The sequence below is a fragment of the Cydia strobilella genome, chromosome 4, assembly GCF_947568885.1.
Source record: "Cydia strobilella chromosome 4, ilCydStro3.1, whole genome shotgun sequence".
NCBI classification, from domain to species: domain Eukaryota; kingdom Metazoa; phylum Arthropoda; class Insecta; order Lepidoptera; family Tortricidae; genus Cydia; species Cydia strobilella.
The window spans coordinates 2,603,142-2,619,170 of record NC_086044.1 but is presented as its reverse complement, the minus strand read 5'-3'; the positions used below and the strand labels follow the sequence as shown (position 1 = coordinate 2,619,170).

Genomic DNA, 16,029 nt, shown 5'->3' with positions numbered 1-16,029 from the left:
TTCACATACAAATGTTATGGACTCCAAGCTTTATATATATTTTAATGCAATAATTCAAAGGAAACAATAATAAAATACAGTTTACATCAGTTACGAACAGCACGCGAACAGCTGTTGAAGAGCTGCGAACCATAGACTGTTTTCTTATCTGTGGTGATTACAGAAATAAAAAGTTGCCAGACTGTTACAAATAGAACGGTTTTCCATCTTTTTAATGCCAAGCAAGCAATCTTTTTAATCTTTTTAAGTGTGTCATTCCTTTTCGGATTTATAAAAAACCAATCCTGTCTTTCTTTATCTAAGGGCATAACGCAACAAGTATGAGGAGTGTTCATTTTGGTATCAAGGGCTAATGTTAAAAGACAGGAAAATTCAAGTTATTAAAATGCAACCTGACCAATATCTGATATTTTTTGACCATTTTGAATTTTGAATGATTCCGTCTCTTAATTTTTGCCTGAAACCGTCCTTTTCCATATTACATATATATAATAAGTGTACTGTATGAAATGGAGGTTCCGCACTGGCAACACAACGCTAGCAAAAAATAAATTACAAAAAATCTATGGGCAAATCAGTGTAATGTCATGATGAAATTATTATGTAGTCAGTGAATCTGTGTATCTGTGTGAATTGTTTTTGTTTTGTTACAATATGCCCAGAGGAAACAATGCCTTCTAGCAAAAACTTATAGTTTTTGCCATAAAATGGTATTCTTCTGCTTCAAACGAAAACTTTGCAATCAGTACTTAGGTCACAGAACTAATACAAAATGGAAAATAAAAAGGACAAATGGGAGGCTCTCGCCACCGTGAAAGCCTTCGATTTAGGTAAGGTATATCTATTTTGAGGTTAAACCAGACACTTGTTTTGAGAACCATGCAACGTCTTTATTTTACCACGCAGTTACTTTACTATTAACCTTGAACGTTCAGGCTAGCGGTACCTATTCGTCATGATTATGGTTTTATATTAATCCCACTAAGTAAATAAAAAAATGTCACAGAATTGTTCAGATCTCTCCCCGTGCAGTCAAATGTAATTCTAGAAATTAGTGCCCCCATGTTTACTGTTCTTCCTGAATTCTAGTATTATACTAACATTTTGGTACTACACAATAAAAGTATAGTCAACTTGCTTGCTTGATCTTATGATGTACAATCAATGCTAGAACATTAGAAATTTGATTTAAGTGTAACTAGTAGCATTAATGTATCCTGCCTGTTCTCACTTATGGAGCTGAAACCTGGGTTTTCACCAAAGACATACTACGTAAATTGAGCGTTGCCCAGCGGGCGTTAGAGAGAAAATTGGTGGGGATCACAATGAGAGACCGTAAAACAAATGAATGGCTGAGACAACAGAGCATTAATTAAAAATGTGTTTATTTTTAATTTTATATTTTTTTGACTATGTTAAATTAAAAGTTGTTGACATGTTGTTGAAATAGATAGCGTCAATTTTATCATCCCTTTATATAATTTCAGGTTTAAATCAAAATAGCCAACATGAATACATACTGCACCAGAGTATGCAACAAGTAGAAATAGTACAATCCGCCGCCACCACACCAATCAGTCTCCTCATCCAATCCCTAGTCAAACAGCTATGTGCACTCCTCGAAAAAGATCAGACCAGAGCAAACCAACTGTACAACACTATATGTGAGAAACTCCACAGCATGCATCTTATAGATGACTCATACGCTATGGGAGAGTTTGAGGCCATGAGGAGCCAATACCAACGAGCTCTATATCAACTAGTTACTGTTGCAACTGGTTCCGAAATACCAATAACAATACCAGCATCATGGCCGATCAACGAACCATCTTACTTAGAATGGTCCAGGTACCATAGAGAATTTGATGAATTATACTACATCGCTGGTGGGGGTTTCGGTAGCGTTTTTAAAGCCAAACACAGATTAGACGGAGTTGAATATGCTGTTAAGAAAGTGTTCATCAAGTCTAGTGACGTTGACTCAATAATGACTCATTTGGCTGAAGTTAAGACTCTGGCTAGTTTGAACCATCCTAATATAGTTAACTACAAAGCCGCTTGGCTTGAACCAATGATAGAATCTAATGTGACAAAGAAGAAACGTAAATATCAAATGGACATGGACAGTGATGAGTTCTCAGCACTCAACTCCAGTTTGCTATCTTCAAAGCTTAATTTAGTTAAGTCTTTTAAAACTCATAACTCCAAGGAACTTACCAAGCATCACAGTCAGTCCGATTTCATTATTTCCTTCAAAAACTCGAGCAGTCAGGAGCAATCAGATAATTCTATAGAAGATCTTGATGAATCCGAGAGTGATGAGGATTCCGATACTCCTCAAGATGAACAAGCCGTTTGCAAACTTTTCGACTGCATAGAATACGAGAACTGTTCGCGAGTAAACTTAAAATGGGCCACACTGTACATCCAAATGACATTCTGCAAGGAAACACTAAAGCAATGGCTTGACGACCGCAACAACCTCATGTCTTCATCCCGTAAGAGTTCTACCGATCTGTCTTCAAGCGATGAGTCTGGGTTAGACATAACACCGGACACAAAATACCCTGTAGCATGGACACATATTGATGTTCTCATAGATATGTTCACGCAGTTGGTGAAAGGGTTGAATTATATACATTCTAAAGGTATAATCCACCATGATGTGAAGCCTTCGAACGTGTTTGTGGCGCAGAGCGAGACGGGAGTGCTGGTGCAGTTGGGAGACTTCGGACTGGCGTGTCCGCTGCAGCAGTCCCACAGTGGACTGGCACTGGGTACACACCTGTATGCAGCTCCTGAACAGTTGGAGGGACAGTGCAACCCTAAGGTAAGTTTTATATCCTTATAATAATTTCAATTTCTCATCTCCTGCTGTGTAATCACCTTGGTTTTTCTCAAGACTTTAATGAGGTTTTTCTAAGAGTTACTGTCTCAAAAAACGTGCACAGATTTTCAGAGTTCGTAACACACTTCTGTGAAGGCTATGGTAACCTGGTAACCAGTCCACTTACAATCAGGCACAAAGTGTAAAGATTAAAAACCTAGAGTTCTAGATTACTATTCTCATCTACTCAAAGGTTACTTGGAAGAAATCCCTTAAAGGGATAAGTTCGCCTTTGTACTGCCTATTCTGTGCCATATTTGTGTTCTGTGTTTTGTACAATAAAAAGTTTATACATACATACATACTATTACACCAATAGGTTTAAAAATTGGTTATTGTAAACAGTGTGATTTTCGATGCCCCAAATGCTTTTCATATGGCCCAAGAAAATGCCTTTTTAAAAAAACCAGGCATTTGTTGTTTCGCGTGCTTCTAGTTTTCAACCCTGTTGCACTTTTAACAAGACTATCAAAAAGTCCTCAAATCTTGTGCGCGAACACATTATAAAAACCAGAACAGGCATCGGATTCTAAAACCTCAGCCACAAGTGCCACAACTGATAAATTATAATACTGTATACAACGTAATACACGATTCTGGTAGTTTCGTCATATGTAATGTAGTTCCATTATACAAACGTGCGTTTCATTCAACGTTACACGAGTACGTACTCGACTCGCTATTAAAGTATTCGTATTGATCGTGCCTCAGAGGTCATACCCTAATACCTTGAAAGTGCTTAATACACTACCTGTTGTTTTGTACTGGTGATTACTAATCCAAGGTTGTTAAATACAATATGTTTTTGTTTTATATTTATTGTAACAAAGTAGAATCATTATTAGAGACACAAGCGAAGGAAAAACTGCACATGTCCATTGCTTATATGCAGGCTCAGCCTCTAAAAGGCCTCCACTCACGTTGCAACGAATTGCATGCCATTTTAGATAATTGCCGGCTAACTAGGTGCCACAAATTTAATCGATCGAACAAATGCCGCAATGTAACGTAAATCGCATGCAATTATCGGTGACGGAAGTGAGTGGACGTGACTGGAGGCCTTAAATTCGTGTTGTTTTAAAATTGTCATTTACGCCAAATTCCGTTCATTTCGGTCTACCGTGAAAACTAGTAACTAGAAAGAGGCCGGCTCAACTGGACTCGACTGGGAAGAGCTGGAAGTAGCCGCTCAAGATCGTGACAAATGGAGGATTCTTCTGCGAGCCCTATGTCCCTAATGAGGGATAACAGAAATGTATCATCATCATCATGGTTAACAATATATTAAAACTGGCCTTTTTCATGTTCGTACATAGCCGAACAGACATGTATTTTCTTTTTTTTTTTCAGAGTGACATGTACAGCCTCGGCATCATCCTCCTCGAAATGATAGAGCCCTTCAGCACTGACATGGAGCGAGTGAAGACCATCACAGACCTCCGGAAAGGCCAGATACCTGCCCATCTCACTGCCAACTACCCCAAAATTGCCCACATCATCGGAAAACTCGTCCAACGACGCCCAGCTAAGCGACTTGATACTAGGCAACTTTTAGAAGAACTTAAAACCCTGTCCGAAAATAAAGATGAAACTATCAAGTCGCTGAGAGAGGAATTGGCAGCAAAGGAAGATGAAATAGCTCAGTTGAAGATGATGCTGGCCAAATTCAGTAACAAATCTTAAAACATTGAAACACCAATAAGTGTACCTAAGTGTGTGTGTTATACGTAATGCTGTGTGATCAGAGTGGGTATGTAGATTTTTAACTATATATACATTGTTATTGTTAGGACTGCTATCTTGATGCACTGATGTTGTTTAAGTTATGATACAAGGTGTTTTTCTACCCTTAGCCATATTGTGCGACTGCGACGTTATTACGTAAATCTACTACAAGTTTTACTCCGATTTAGCAATTTTTTTTGTTATTTCTGGGTTTACACTTTGCAGAATATAGCTTAGGGTTGAAAATACATGATTATGTGAGACTTGCATAAGAGGCCTAACTGGTCTGTCAGCCATCAAGCAATCGTGAACCATACAAAATCAATGATCTATAATAAATTTGCTAAAATACCGTTGCTGCCCTATCTTCATCACCAAATAAACTTAACATCAGGGTATTGAGAAATAACTTAGATCTAATATCTATGTTGTAGGGCGAGCGCGCGTGTGCACTTATTAACATGATTTTAAAGCATATTTTTGGGTATACCATGCGCGCATTTAAACAATATTAATTAATATTAGGTACTGTAGTTACTACTTGTAATTGCTAATTAGACACCTACACAGTATTAATAATTATATATTTTTCCTTATATGTTTATGAAGATTCTTATTTATTCCATTAATACTTATAGAGTCCCTGGCAAGCTCGGTTCTCCATACAAACGTAGTTCCGCTCTCATTTTAAAACAACTAGCTAGATTGCTCTGAAACTTTGTACTTACAATAGGATAAGGTATGTCTATGTTTGTAATTAGTTTATGTAGCTTCAGATACCATAGTTAAAAAATACAGCGAATATAAGTTTTACATACAAAACTATATAAACTAATTACAGACCTAGATGTTTTTACCTCATGTTATTGTATGTGCAAAGGTTCATTACAATCCAACACGTAGTTTTAAAATGAGAGCGGAACTACGTTTGTATGGGAAGGTGCAATTCGGCCGAGCTCGCCGGGGATTCTTAACCTAGGTAACTTTATCTTTGAATTATGTTTATCATTACGTTTACCTACTCCGATCAGATGTTTTGACATGCTTTATGACAATGAATAAAACAAAAGTTTTAAGTTATGGATTTTATTTACAAAAACATTAACGCATGTTTATAAATTATTACCTTATTCTAGTTATATTTACAGTCTTAAAGTAATTAGAATATGGGGCGGAAAGTACCAGTGGTTAGAAATTTAAATGCTTTTTTCTAATACTTAACTTGCCCACTGTTTACTTTTTTCAAACAGTTTTCAAACGTTAATCTTAATTATTATTCAATACTTTGTAAGAATATTACTGGGTAAGATAAAAAAACTGTAAACAGTGATAGGTCACTTTTCTAATAATTACTTTCGGTACTCATCCTTAAAAAAAAACCTTTGCCTCATCTATGATGTCTATGGACTATGGACTCAATTAAAGTGTACGTACACCATATATTATGACACTTGACACTGAGCGCATTATGCCATTTGTCATATTTTTAGGGTTTTTCATTTGTTTTAATTTTATTCAAACAACGCTTAATTTCTTTTTATTTCACGGTTTTTCATTTAAGTGTCGGTAAATCTAAATAAATTTTATGAGCCATAGACAACAGATGAGTTTTTTTAAATCAAGATGGAGACTAAGCTTCACTGAAGCTAATTTGGCGGGTAACCTGAAACTTATCTGCCGTCGTAGCCATTTTAATGTAATTCTAACAAACCATTTACTAATCATTAAACCACGTTACTGGGTGCAAACAGGTCAAATTTACCCGATTTGTTACTAATTACCAAGGATCTTTTGCTTTCATTCCGAAACTTTTGCGAAAAAAGTTACGAAATGGAAACATTAGTCCGGCTAAACTATCTGCATCGACATTGAAGTGACGAAGTATGAAAGTGCATATTCGTTCATGATGACATTTCCACACTTTGCCTTGTAAATGCCTTGCAGAGTTTGCTTGGTCCGACTCTCTACTTTTTGTTTTTACACATCCCAGCTGCACTAGACGCACGTTGCCTTTTCAGAGCAGAATCATTCGTCTCTTTCCAGCAAGCGCGAGAGAGAGACAAATGCTCTATTTTAGTATCGTGCTATCCTCTTCATGTGGCCTGCCCAGTGATTCAAGAGTAAATAAGATTCGTTGTCTATGGTATTTACGTTCGCGCCACAGAGCAGATAAGTTCAGGTTTACAAGATGGCGACTACAGGATGGTGTCGACTGCGTGAATGACACCGTTAGTCGCTGGGATGTTGTGGGTTATCACCTGCGCGTTGTTCACCTTTATGCGGCCTGCGGACAGAAAGCCAATTATAGTAAAATTGGTACTAATGTAGTATGTGAAGAAAATTTTATGTAGATTCAACATTTTTTGCTACGGGCCACCGTTTAAGAGTTAATTATTTACGAAAATCTATCAAAAGGGACCCTAACCTGCAGTTGGGGCGAATAGTGCAGGTTATGCTATCTAGTAATGAGGATAGACAAGACTCACCAGCATTCTTCTGTAGTGTGAGCGGCGTGGCTTCCTCCATGGAGTTCCTGAGCTGATAATACCGCATGCCAGCGCTATATAAGGTTCCTGGCAACACGTGCCGCGCCACTAGCGCTCGCGCAGCACTCTTTTCTGAATAGCGCGCGAGTTCCGTCGGGGAGACGCGAGCGAATGCTGCGTCGATGGGGGCAAATACTGTGTAGGTTTTGCTTTCTGAAATGTAAAGATTTTTATTGAGATCTCTTTATCTGATCGCTTTTTAAGGAGCCCAGGTTCAAGTGATCCAGGATCAAGGGAGATGGCAATGTAAGTAAGAATAGTTAGGTTAGGCAAGTTTTTAGGAGAGTGACTGATCCATCTGTGACCTTTTAATTCAGTGGGAAAAGGCCTCATTAGGATTAGTTTGGTTATCTCACGGTGTTTCCGTTTAATGACAGGTATTCTTCTTTATTTTAAAGCAAATGACAATCCGTCCATATAAAGTTGTAAGAAACTCATTGGTCCAACTTCTGATTGGAAAGTAGCACGCATTCCCACTTAGCTACCAGCGCATCATGAACGTATTTGAAGAAGACTAAGAATTAATACTGATACAATGTAAACAAAACAATATTCCTATGGAAAAGCCGCGGAAAAGTAACACAGATATACAAAGTTTGATTAAAAAGAAAGTGGTTGATAGGTGTTTACCTGAAAGTGTATCCGCGAATCCGCTCGCATGTATGGCCTTTAGGAACGTCGTGAATCGCCTGTCTCTGTCAGCTTGTAAGGTCTGCACCAGGTCTCCAACCGGCAGCGGGAACATCACCCGGTCTACTGCGTGCGCGATGCCCTGAAAGATAGATGTTGAGATAATTATAAGTTCTAAGACTTCTTAGTTGGTCTGCGGGCGGGATGTTTAGGACTCACAGGGTGGTAAACTAGTGGCTGTGGGATATACAGCGTGGAAAAAAATTATGGGCCCTGGAGGGAGTGCCTTAAAACCTTAAGTTAGCTCATTTTACTTAAAGGAAACATTCTTTTTAAAAGAAACAAAACTGCATTCAAAGTTTTTTTTAAGTTCACTTGTCTCGCCCGGGAATTAAACCGAAAATTTTCAAAAAATAAACACGCTATTTTATTCTACTATTCGATACAGTTAATGTTAAGTGATAACATTTCTCCAAGAAACATTAGATCTTACACTCGTCTGTCGTACATAATATCCATAAAATCGAATATTTAGTATGTACTCAATAATATTTTTAGACAAGCTTATCCCCAGCGAGAAAAAGGCGAGTAATCTCGTCTTGAAGAAATTGGTCCAGCTACGTTCCATTTGTTCAACTAATTACTACTAATCTACTAACCTGCGGAATATGTATATCCTTTTTCTCATCCAGCACCCTCGCCCCATTGACGGTCGTCACCCGAACCTCGTTCCACTCCACGTCGTGCATATCATACTGGTTGACTCTCAGTTGGGTGCCCGCCAGAGATACTCCGGTCATCTCGTCTTGGAGGGAACCGATGTCGAACGCTCCGGGGATCACGTGGTGCAGAAGAAGCTGAGGAAAGGGAATAGGAATTATATATTTTGCTGGTTGCACGATGTTTTTCCCGATGTTTTAACATTTATTTTATCATGAATGGGTTAAGTCTCTTGCGAAAACGGAATAAACAACTACGAAAATTAGATTGTTATGACAGACAAACATGAGTTTCGTGCCTAGTAATTCAATTTATAATAAAAAACTCAAATATGTTTTTTTTACGATTACTTACCCCACTTAGCAGTCTCGGGTTGTCTCGGAATTTCTCCTCGGCTCGGTCAGGGCCTCCAAGCTGCACCAGCAGCGTTCTGAAAGCCTTGTCCGTCGGAGCGAAAATCGTATACGGCCCAGTCTCATTCAAAATCGTATCCAACCCTGATTGCTTCAAATACTTAGCAGTAGCGAACAACCCGTTTTCTTTCAGTATGTCCACTAGACCAGGGTTCGCTTGTCTGGCAAATTGAAGATGTGAACTGCCTTCATCCACGCTTGGAGGGAGTGAGCTTGATCCTATGACGACTAAATCTTCTCCTCTGTAAGAAGGCGTGGAGGTAACGTAAGATGGAGTTGAGCTTGGGAAGCTGTTCCTCGATGATGGACTGAAGGTGTTTCTAGAAGCTGCGAATGAAGGTGAAGTGGATTTAGCGACGTATCTCTCCGTTGTCGTTACACTTCTAGTTGTAGGCGTATTATAAGTTTGAGGTTGAGTATTTCTTGTTGCCTGAGTAGTGCTTCGGTATGATGGTGTAGGTGTTGTGTGTATAATTGGGTTTGTATGGCCCGATGTCCCGTAGTTCGAAGTGGTGACAAAGCTTGAGTAGCTTGAAGGGTGGTGGGACGACTCAGCTATATAATCTGTAGCATCTGTGACTGGACTAGATGTCGTGGAACTGAAAATTGCGTTGGATATTTTAGTTGGTCCTGGTAGTTGGATTTCGCCTTTCTTTATCTTGTTTAAAATATTTTCTACTTCAGGTCCTTCTTCAGTTTGTTGTCCGTTTGCCTTGACACCTTTCACTTTGTATGAGCCATCGTCCTGTTCTTCAAGGAATACGAAAGTGACTTTCTTCTTATTTTGTATAGTGCTCGGTATTTTGGAAACTTCTTCAAGTTTTCCGTTGTCGGATTGTCGTATTAGTTCGAAGTCGGCACCGGGGGGCAAAACACCTTTTGTGAGATCATCGAAATTAATTCTGCTTTCTTTTTGAGGTGCAGGCGAGGCCATAATGTGTAAGTTTGATCCATCAGCGGTTATCGCGCCTTTAGGAATTAGATTAGGGTTAGTCGTTCTTATAACTTCGAATTTCTGTCCGTTCAAAGATATCTCCCGCGAAGTAAAGTTTTTCTCATTGAAGTCTTCCGGATTCTCAGCTAAAGCAACTTTAAGTTGTTTGAGGATGTCAGGTTTTTGAAGCAGCGCTACGCTTTTAGCTCTCAAGCTGTCGTCAAAGCCTTTAGTTTCGCTTTCTTCCAAAAGATTTTTTATTTCATTGTAAAGTTTCTGCTTTTCCCGGTCTTGGGGTGGAGCTCTGGTTTTAGTTTGAGTTTTAGCTCTGGTCCTGTACCTAGTGGGGGCCGGGGTGGTGGTAGTGGTAGTTGTCGTTGTAGAGGTGGTGGTAGTGGGGTGCTGTTTCTCGTACATTTCGACAGCTTTCCTAAATAAATCCGTCTCATGCGCGAGAAGTGGTCTGCGCTTTTCCTGATTTCTGTTGTAGAAATCTTCGTAGCGTTCCGTGGTTGAAAAAGGGGGCAACGTCTTTGTTGCCTGTTTGCTTACGAATTCCTCGTGAAGTTTTTCAACTTTCTCCTGTTGCTTTTGCTGTTGTTTTTGTACAAATTCTTGGTGTTTCTGGATGATCCGCTGTCGGTCTTGGAGTTCCTTCAGTTTTTCCAGATTCTCTTGCGATTGTTGTTCGAAAAAGTTTTGAATTTGAGATGTTTGTCCGTTTGAGAAGATTGGAGCCTGGCCTAGAGATGAGTGGAAGGGAATCTGGGCATTGTTAAGGTTTAGATTCTGTGGAGCAAGATTAGGAGCTTGTTGAATGGTAATAGGGCTTTGCTGGAATGGCTGACTCTGTGTGGGAGGCAGAGTTGGCAAGAACGCCGCTTGAGTCGGCCTCTGCTGTCCGATGTTCACAGTGTTGCCTTGCAGGGGGTTGTTGAAACCGGTGTTCTGCTGGAGAGGTAGGTTATTCTGGAAAGGGGATAGAGTCGGTTGTTGTTGCAAGAGGTTATTTTGGGGGAGCTGTGGTAAGTTTTGTTGTTGGAAGGTATTCTGGATCGGAAGGTTGGGTTGGTTGAAGAATCCATTGTTGTTTAGGGGGAGGTTTTGTGCGTTGTTTGGGATATTGGTGGGTATGATGTTGTTGAACTGTGGAACATATGGCTGCTGGAACAGGGGTTGTTGGAACTGGAGGGCCGGGGCCGGGCTGCTGACCAGGCCTCCCTGCTGGAAGTTCTGGAGCGGCGAGTTGAGGCCGAATCTGGTCTGGTGCTCGTTGAAGCCGGGGTGCCCGAGCGTCGTTTGTCTTCTTCTGTCGTAGTCATTTTCTAACTGTAAATAACAGAAAAAAAAACATAAATATTTTTAATTATAATACTTTGATGTTCTACAAAGGGCAAAATGATTTTATTCGGTTTCTAGAACTAATAAAATAGCTAATGCTGCCGCACTACATTATTTTTCGTACAAGTATAACACAGAACAGAAAAACATAATGCTCCTTTCCATATCTACATTGTCCAGTCGTTATATGGATATGATAGTTTAAATATAGCGGCATAAGGTTTAAAGTTGTATAATACATCAAAGTGGCGGTCTTATTTCTCGGCAGACGCTAATGATCCGGTGTGGTACATATAAAAGTGATACGTTGGTTATTAGAGTGATTTATAAACGGACGACACGACACAATTTCTATTTCACATTATTGAGATTGTGTGAAGCGAAATACTTATCAAAACTGCGCACAGAATATGCATATGCATATTATGATTGTGGTGCAACCATAGACATAGTATATACAAGTAGTTATAGACATGAAACCGAGCGACGGGTAAGAGAAAGACATATTCATGTATTGACAGTTTCATGTATGGCAGCATAATCCTTTTTCTCTTTCACTCTTATAAATTTCGGTATTTCGCCATCGCCTCCTTGATATGATGCCATAACCCGACCATGAAAAAATGCCCGGTCGGTGATAAAGACAAAGCATGGCACTATTTTCCCTTTCCTCTTATAGGAATCGCAATACGACTATCTTTCTCTATCAAAGAGTGTCAGGCCCTTGAGGTCAGTAGTAGGTATGTTGCAAAACTCTTTACACGCAATGTTCTGATTATGGATGGTATAGAAAAGGATGCCAATCTCTTATGGCAGAATTGGTGCAAAAGTGACCGCTTTCAGCTTTAAATAATAGTTCCTAATCTCTCCGGTGGCGCTATTTAGGCTCTGGGACATGAGTATAACATGAACCAACAAATAACCCGACCAAATTAAGTAGGTTTAGTCATTTAGTCATTTATTCAATATTGCATTGTCATGTACATAATAAGGTGTTACATTTTATATAGCCAGTTCATGACACCCTGTAAGGGCACACAATAGTACAGTTTTTCTATTCTATTAATTCTAATTTACGCATTTGGTTGTTTTTGGTAGTATTTCGGTGTATGGTGGCGCCGCCTAATTACTGTTTTTTGATGGACACTTTTCATACATAGAGATTTGGCTCCTTTATATAGTCTCCATGGTGACAAGCTTTCAGCTGTAAATAATAGTTCCTATTAATCTCTCCGGTGGCGCTAGGTAGGCTCTGGGACCAAAGAGTATTGTAACATATAGGAGACTCTATGACATGAACCATAGAGATATAATAATCTAGAGATGAAATGGGGGAGGGGTAACAAATAACCCGACTAAATTACGTAGGTTGTTTTTGGTATGATGTCAGGAGTGTTAAAACGTGTTTTTAATTTTGTCGCATTGCGTATGTTCTGTCACTCACGGTCGCTCGGGCGCACATCTATATAAAATACTAGGTGTATGGTCTAGGTACTTCGGTGTATTGTGGCGCCGCCTATTTACTGTTTTTTGATGGACACTTTTCATATATAGAGATTTTCCTCCTTTTACTTCTACACTCCATACATAAAAGTATCTCGTCTGACAGACGGAACACGTAATATATCCGCCATATGAAACAAGTTTACCATAGGTAGGTGTAGGTACACGGAATAATAATTGTAATTGCCAACTTTCGATTTTAATTTCTACGTGTCAGGTCGTTTATCTGCTCTTGCATTTAAATCGGCTAGGAATCGGGTTTGTTTTCTTTAACATTCTTATCACGAATTTGAGCCTGATTCAGATTCAACAACTTGCTACGGGTTTGAACTGGTTTTGATACGACCTGGCCCCTATTTGACCACGGTGACAGGTGCGACAATTGTCGACATCAGTGTTGCTGACCTCACAGGCCTCCATAGGCTACGGTTACCGCTTACCATTACTAGTTCTAAATCTAGTTAAATAGATAGAAAATGAACAATTTATCACAATAAATTGGAAACTTAAAAATTATATGGGAATAATAAAACAATACAAGACAGTTTCGAAAAAAAACCATACCTTGTTTTCCATACATCGAAACGGCTTCTAAGCAAAGTGACACAGTGACGTCACGATGTTTTGCCATTTTGTTAGAGCGTTTAGTCAGTAAAGTGCGGGTGCCGGTTTAATTTAAGACAATGGGTCCCATACAGACATTTGATCCTCAAAACAAACCTGATCGAGTTATACCATAAAAATAAATTGTCAACTACTTGGGGACAATTGGTTGTCGCACCTGTCACCGTGGCGCGCATCACACACACGACTTTCACTTCATTTAGCATGCACCAATCAGCGTGATCTTCAAGGTCGTATCCAAACAATATCAAAACCGTAACAAGTCGTTAAATCTAAATCGGGCTCTGTCGGATTTGTTTTGTTTAATATTCTTATCATGAATTGGTCTGGGAACCGTGTTCCTTAGTCCTACCTAGGTTGTGTAGTGAATTATAAATGCTACTACTTAAGTAGTTTATTTTTAGAACATAGAATCAATCATTACGATATCCAGATTCTATGGAAATAGTTATTTGTGCAACAAGAGAGGAAAGTTGGTTTTTCTTGCGAGTGTTGATTTTGTGTCCCGAGCAAGCGAAAGATTCTATAATTGAATCACCAGCGAAGCGAGTGATTCTAAGTTAGAATCTTGAGCGTAGCGAGGGACTCATAAACACGAGATGTAAAATAACCTTGCTCTCGTGTGACACATATAATTTTACACCTCAGTAGTGAGAACATATTAAAGGTTAAAATGTATTTCGAATTTGTAATAGACCCCGAAGTATGAAGTGGCAGTTCATGGCCTTCACTAAATTAAAGAGCTACTTTGTTTCACTCCAGGAACTCCAGGGAGTGACGAAAGTAGGCTTGTTCGAGCTGCTGAGGTGAAAAAGTTTTGTCATTAACTTATGCCTATGGGTAAAAATAAGACATAGATTATTTTCACATACCTACTTACATATCATTCATCTATAAAGCCTTACATTTTTCTGCAGGCAACATGTTATAAGTGGTGTTTAGGGCTCCGTACCCAAAGGGTAAAAACGGGACCCTATTAATACGACTCTGTCTGTCAGTCTGTCTTTCACCAGGCTGTATCTCTTGAACCGTGACCGATAGTTAGTTGAAATTTTCCCAGATGATGTATTTATATCGCCGCTATAACAACAAATACTAAAAAGAATGGAACCCTCGGTGGGCGAGTCCGACTCGCACTTGTCCGGTTTTCTTACACACTTTTATTTAGTTCCATATAGTAAGTATGTATTGTATGTGAGCTTTAAGGCTATTGTAACTAAAATTTGAACCACTTCCCGGTATTTATCTGATTCAGTTGAAATTTGGAGTACTTCCGTAAATCCGATGACAATGCAATATTATGTTAATATGTAACGGATCTGATGACGCAATCAGAAGGTATCAAAACGGAACTCCTCGATGGAAAACACAAACACAACGAGTTAAATAAGGCTCATTAGAAAGATCTCGAGAAGTACTTGATTGACATGCAAATGAGAAGTACAGTTAGCAATAACAAGTGCGTGTCACAAAAATAATTGTAACTTGTTACTCTTGTATACTTAGATAACATATACTTAAAACAAATTTTCCCTTTCATCCCCTAATAAATTAACTTATATCTACAATCGCACGTACACACCAGATATGGCGACCTAAATACTGCAGCGCGTGCCGCTCGAGTGAGATGAAAGTGCATTCCGAGCGTGGAGAGACGCTCAGCTCAGATAAACGTACGACCTTAGCGGCACCATACCGTTTTATATGGTGCATAAATAGTTACAACTAGGGAAAAAATAAAATTATTTTATTAATATTTTTATTTGTGTTTTTTAGTAGTCACACTAATATTAGTAGTTAAATTTATAGTTTAGATCTATATCTAAACTATAAATTAAAATTTTAGATCTTATATCTAAACTATAAATTGAAATATACTTTGGAAAACCCATTTTGTCTGTAGTAAATTCAAATTTTCTATGGGAGGGTAACCCTTCTTCCCGCCTACATTTTTTAATTAAATCAATCATATCGGCGTTGTTCCTTAGCAATAAATTTGCACCATTATTCTTTCGTTGGCCTAGTCGGCCTTTAATAGCTTGTAAATGGCTTTAAAAGGAGATTTTAGGCAAAAAATAGATATTACTAGGATGGAACTATTGAGTATGTACCTGCTTGTTTCCTCGTGTTAGCTGGTGGTATTAACATTTTTCTTTTACTTAAGTGATGATTTTATTAGATCTGTTTCCAATATGATACAGACCGGCTAGCATGAGTGGCGTTCTCGCGTGTTAGTCCATACTTGAAGTCACGCTAGATGTATGGAGCAAATAATATAATACTCACTAGGAGAAGAACGATGTAGTCGATCTAACACTTTCTATGATACCAAGTGACATAAGAAGCTTAGAGCATTTGCTAGAGAAATTGTTACTGATACAACACAAAGAGATTGTTAAAGTGACGTATCATCGCTCACGCTATAAAGGCCCTCTCTTAAAACGGTAAAACGTAACCCGCGCGATGGCCATATCTTTCGTCCCAAGTTTGGCGCGGCGCGCCATATCTGTGTGTTAGGTTACCACCGGGTTGATGATGAAAACGAATACTTGTACCAATATTTTAACTTTATTCGTTCGCTACCAACATAATAACAACCAATTTACAATAAATATGCCAAGACATCTACACTAACTCGTCTGTACACGAACTGCCCCTTGTCACAGTGTACCCGCCTTTTAATAACAATTCAAGATGGCGGGAACC

General features: G+C 38.9%; 2 protein-coding genes across 2 annotated transcripts in view; one reads left to right on the top strand and one right to left on the bottom strand.

The window, feature by feature from the left end:
• The first annotated feature begins 574 nt into the window (after positions 1-574).
• On the top strand, positions 575-5,398 carry LOC134740451 (eukaryotic translation initiation factor 2-alpha kinase 1-like). The gene is made up of 3 exons (XM_063672891.1): positions 575-830; positions 1,488-2,830; positions 4,238-5,398. Exons 1-3 carry the CDS (start codon positions 773-775, stop codon positions 4,568-4,570), a joined length of 1,734 nt encoding a protein of 577 aa, XP_063528961.1. The 5' UTR covers positions 575-772; the 3' UTR covers positions 4,571-5,398.
• A 284-nt stretch (positions 5,399-5,682) lies between these two features.
• LOC134740450 (uncharacterized) overlaps positions 5,683-16,029 on the bottom strand; it is a 39,585-nt gene continuing 29,238 nt past the window's right edge. Inside the window, exons 2-6 of the mRNA XM_063672890.1 lie at positions 8,863-11,184; positions 8,448-8,645; positions 7,789-7,930; positions 7,099-7,311; positions 5,683-6,896 (exon numbers count right to left, since the gene is read on the bottom strand). Of these exons, the coding sequence (XP_063528960.1) occupies positions 6,808-6,896; positions 7,099-7,311; positions 7,789-7,930; positions 8,448-8,645; positions 8,863-11,184 (2,964 nt within the window). The 3' untranslated portion in view covers positions 5,683-6,807. The remainder of the gene's footprint in view (positions 6,897-7,098; positions 7,312-7,788; positions 7,931-8,447; positions 8,646-8,862; positions 11,185-16,029) is intronic.

What these genes read in the sequence shown, in the direction of transcription:
- LOC134740451 (XM_063672891.1), top strand. Translation starts at nt 773, where the DNA reads ATGGAAAATAAAAAGGACAAATGGGAGGCTCTCGCCACCGTGAAAGCC. An exon ending in CGTGAAAGCCTTCGATTTAG is followed by an intron (nt 831 to 1,487) that starts GTAAGGTATATC and finishes ATATAATTTCAG; the next exon opens with GTTTAAATCAAAATAGCCAA. An exon ending in AGGGACAGTGCAACCCTAAG is followed by an intron (nt 2,831 to 4,237) that starts GTAAGTTTTATA and finishes TTTTTTTTTCAG; the next exon opens with AGTGACATGTACAGCCTCGG.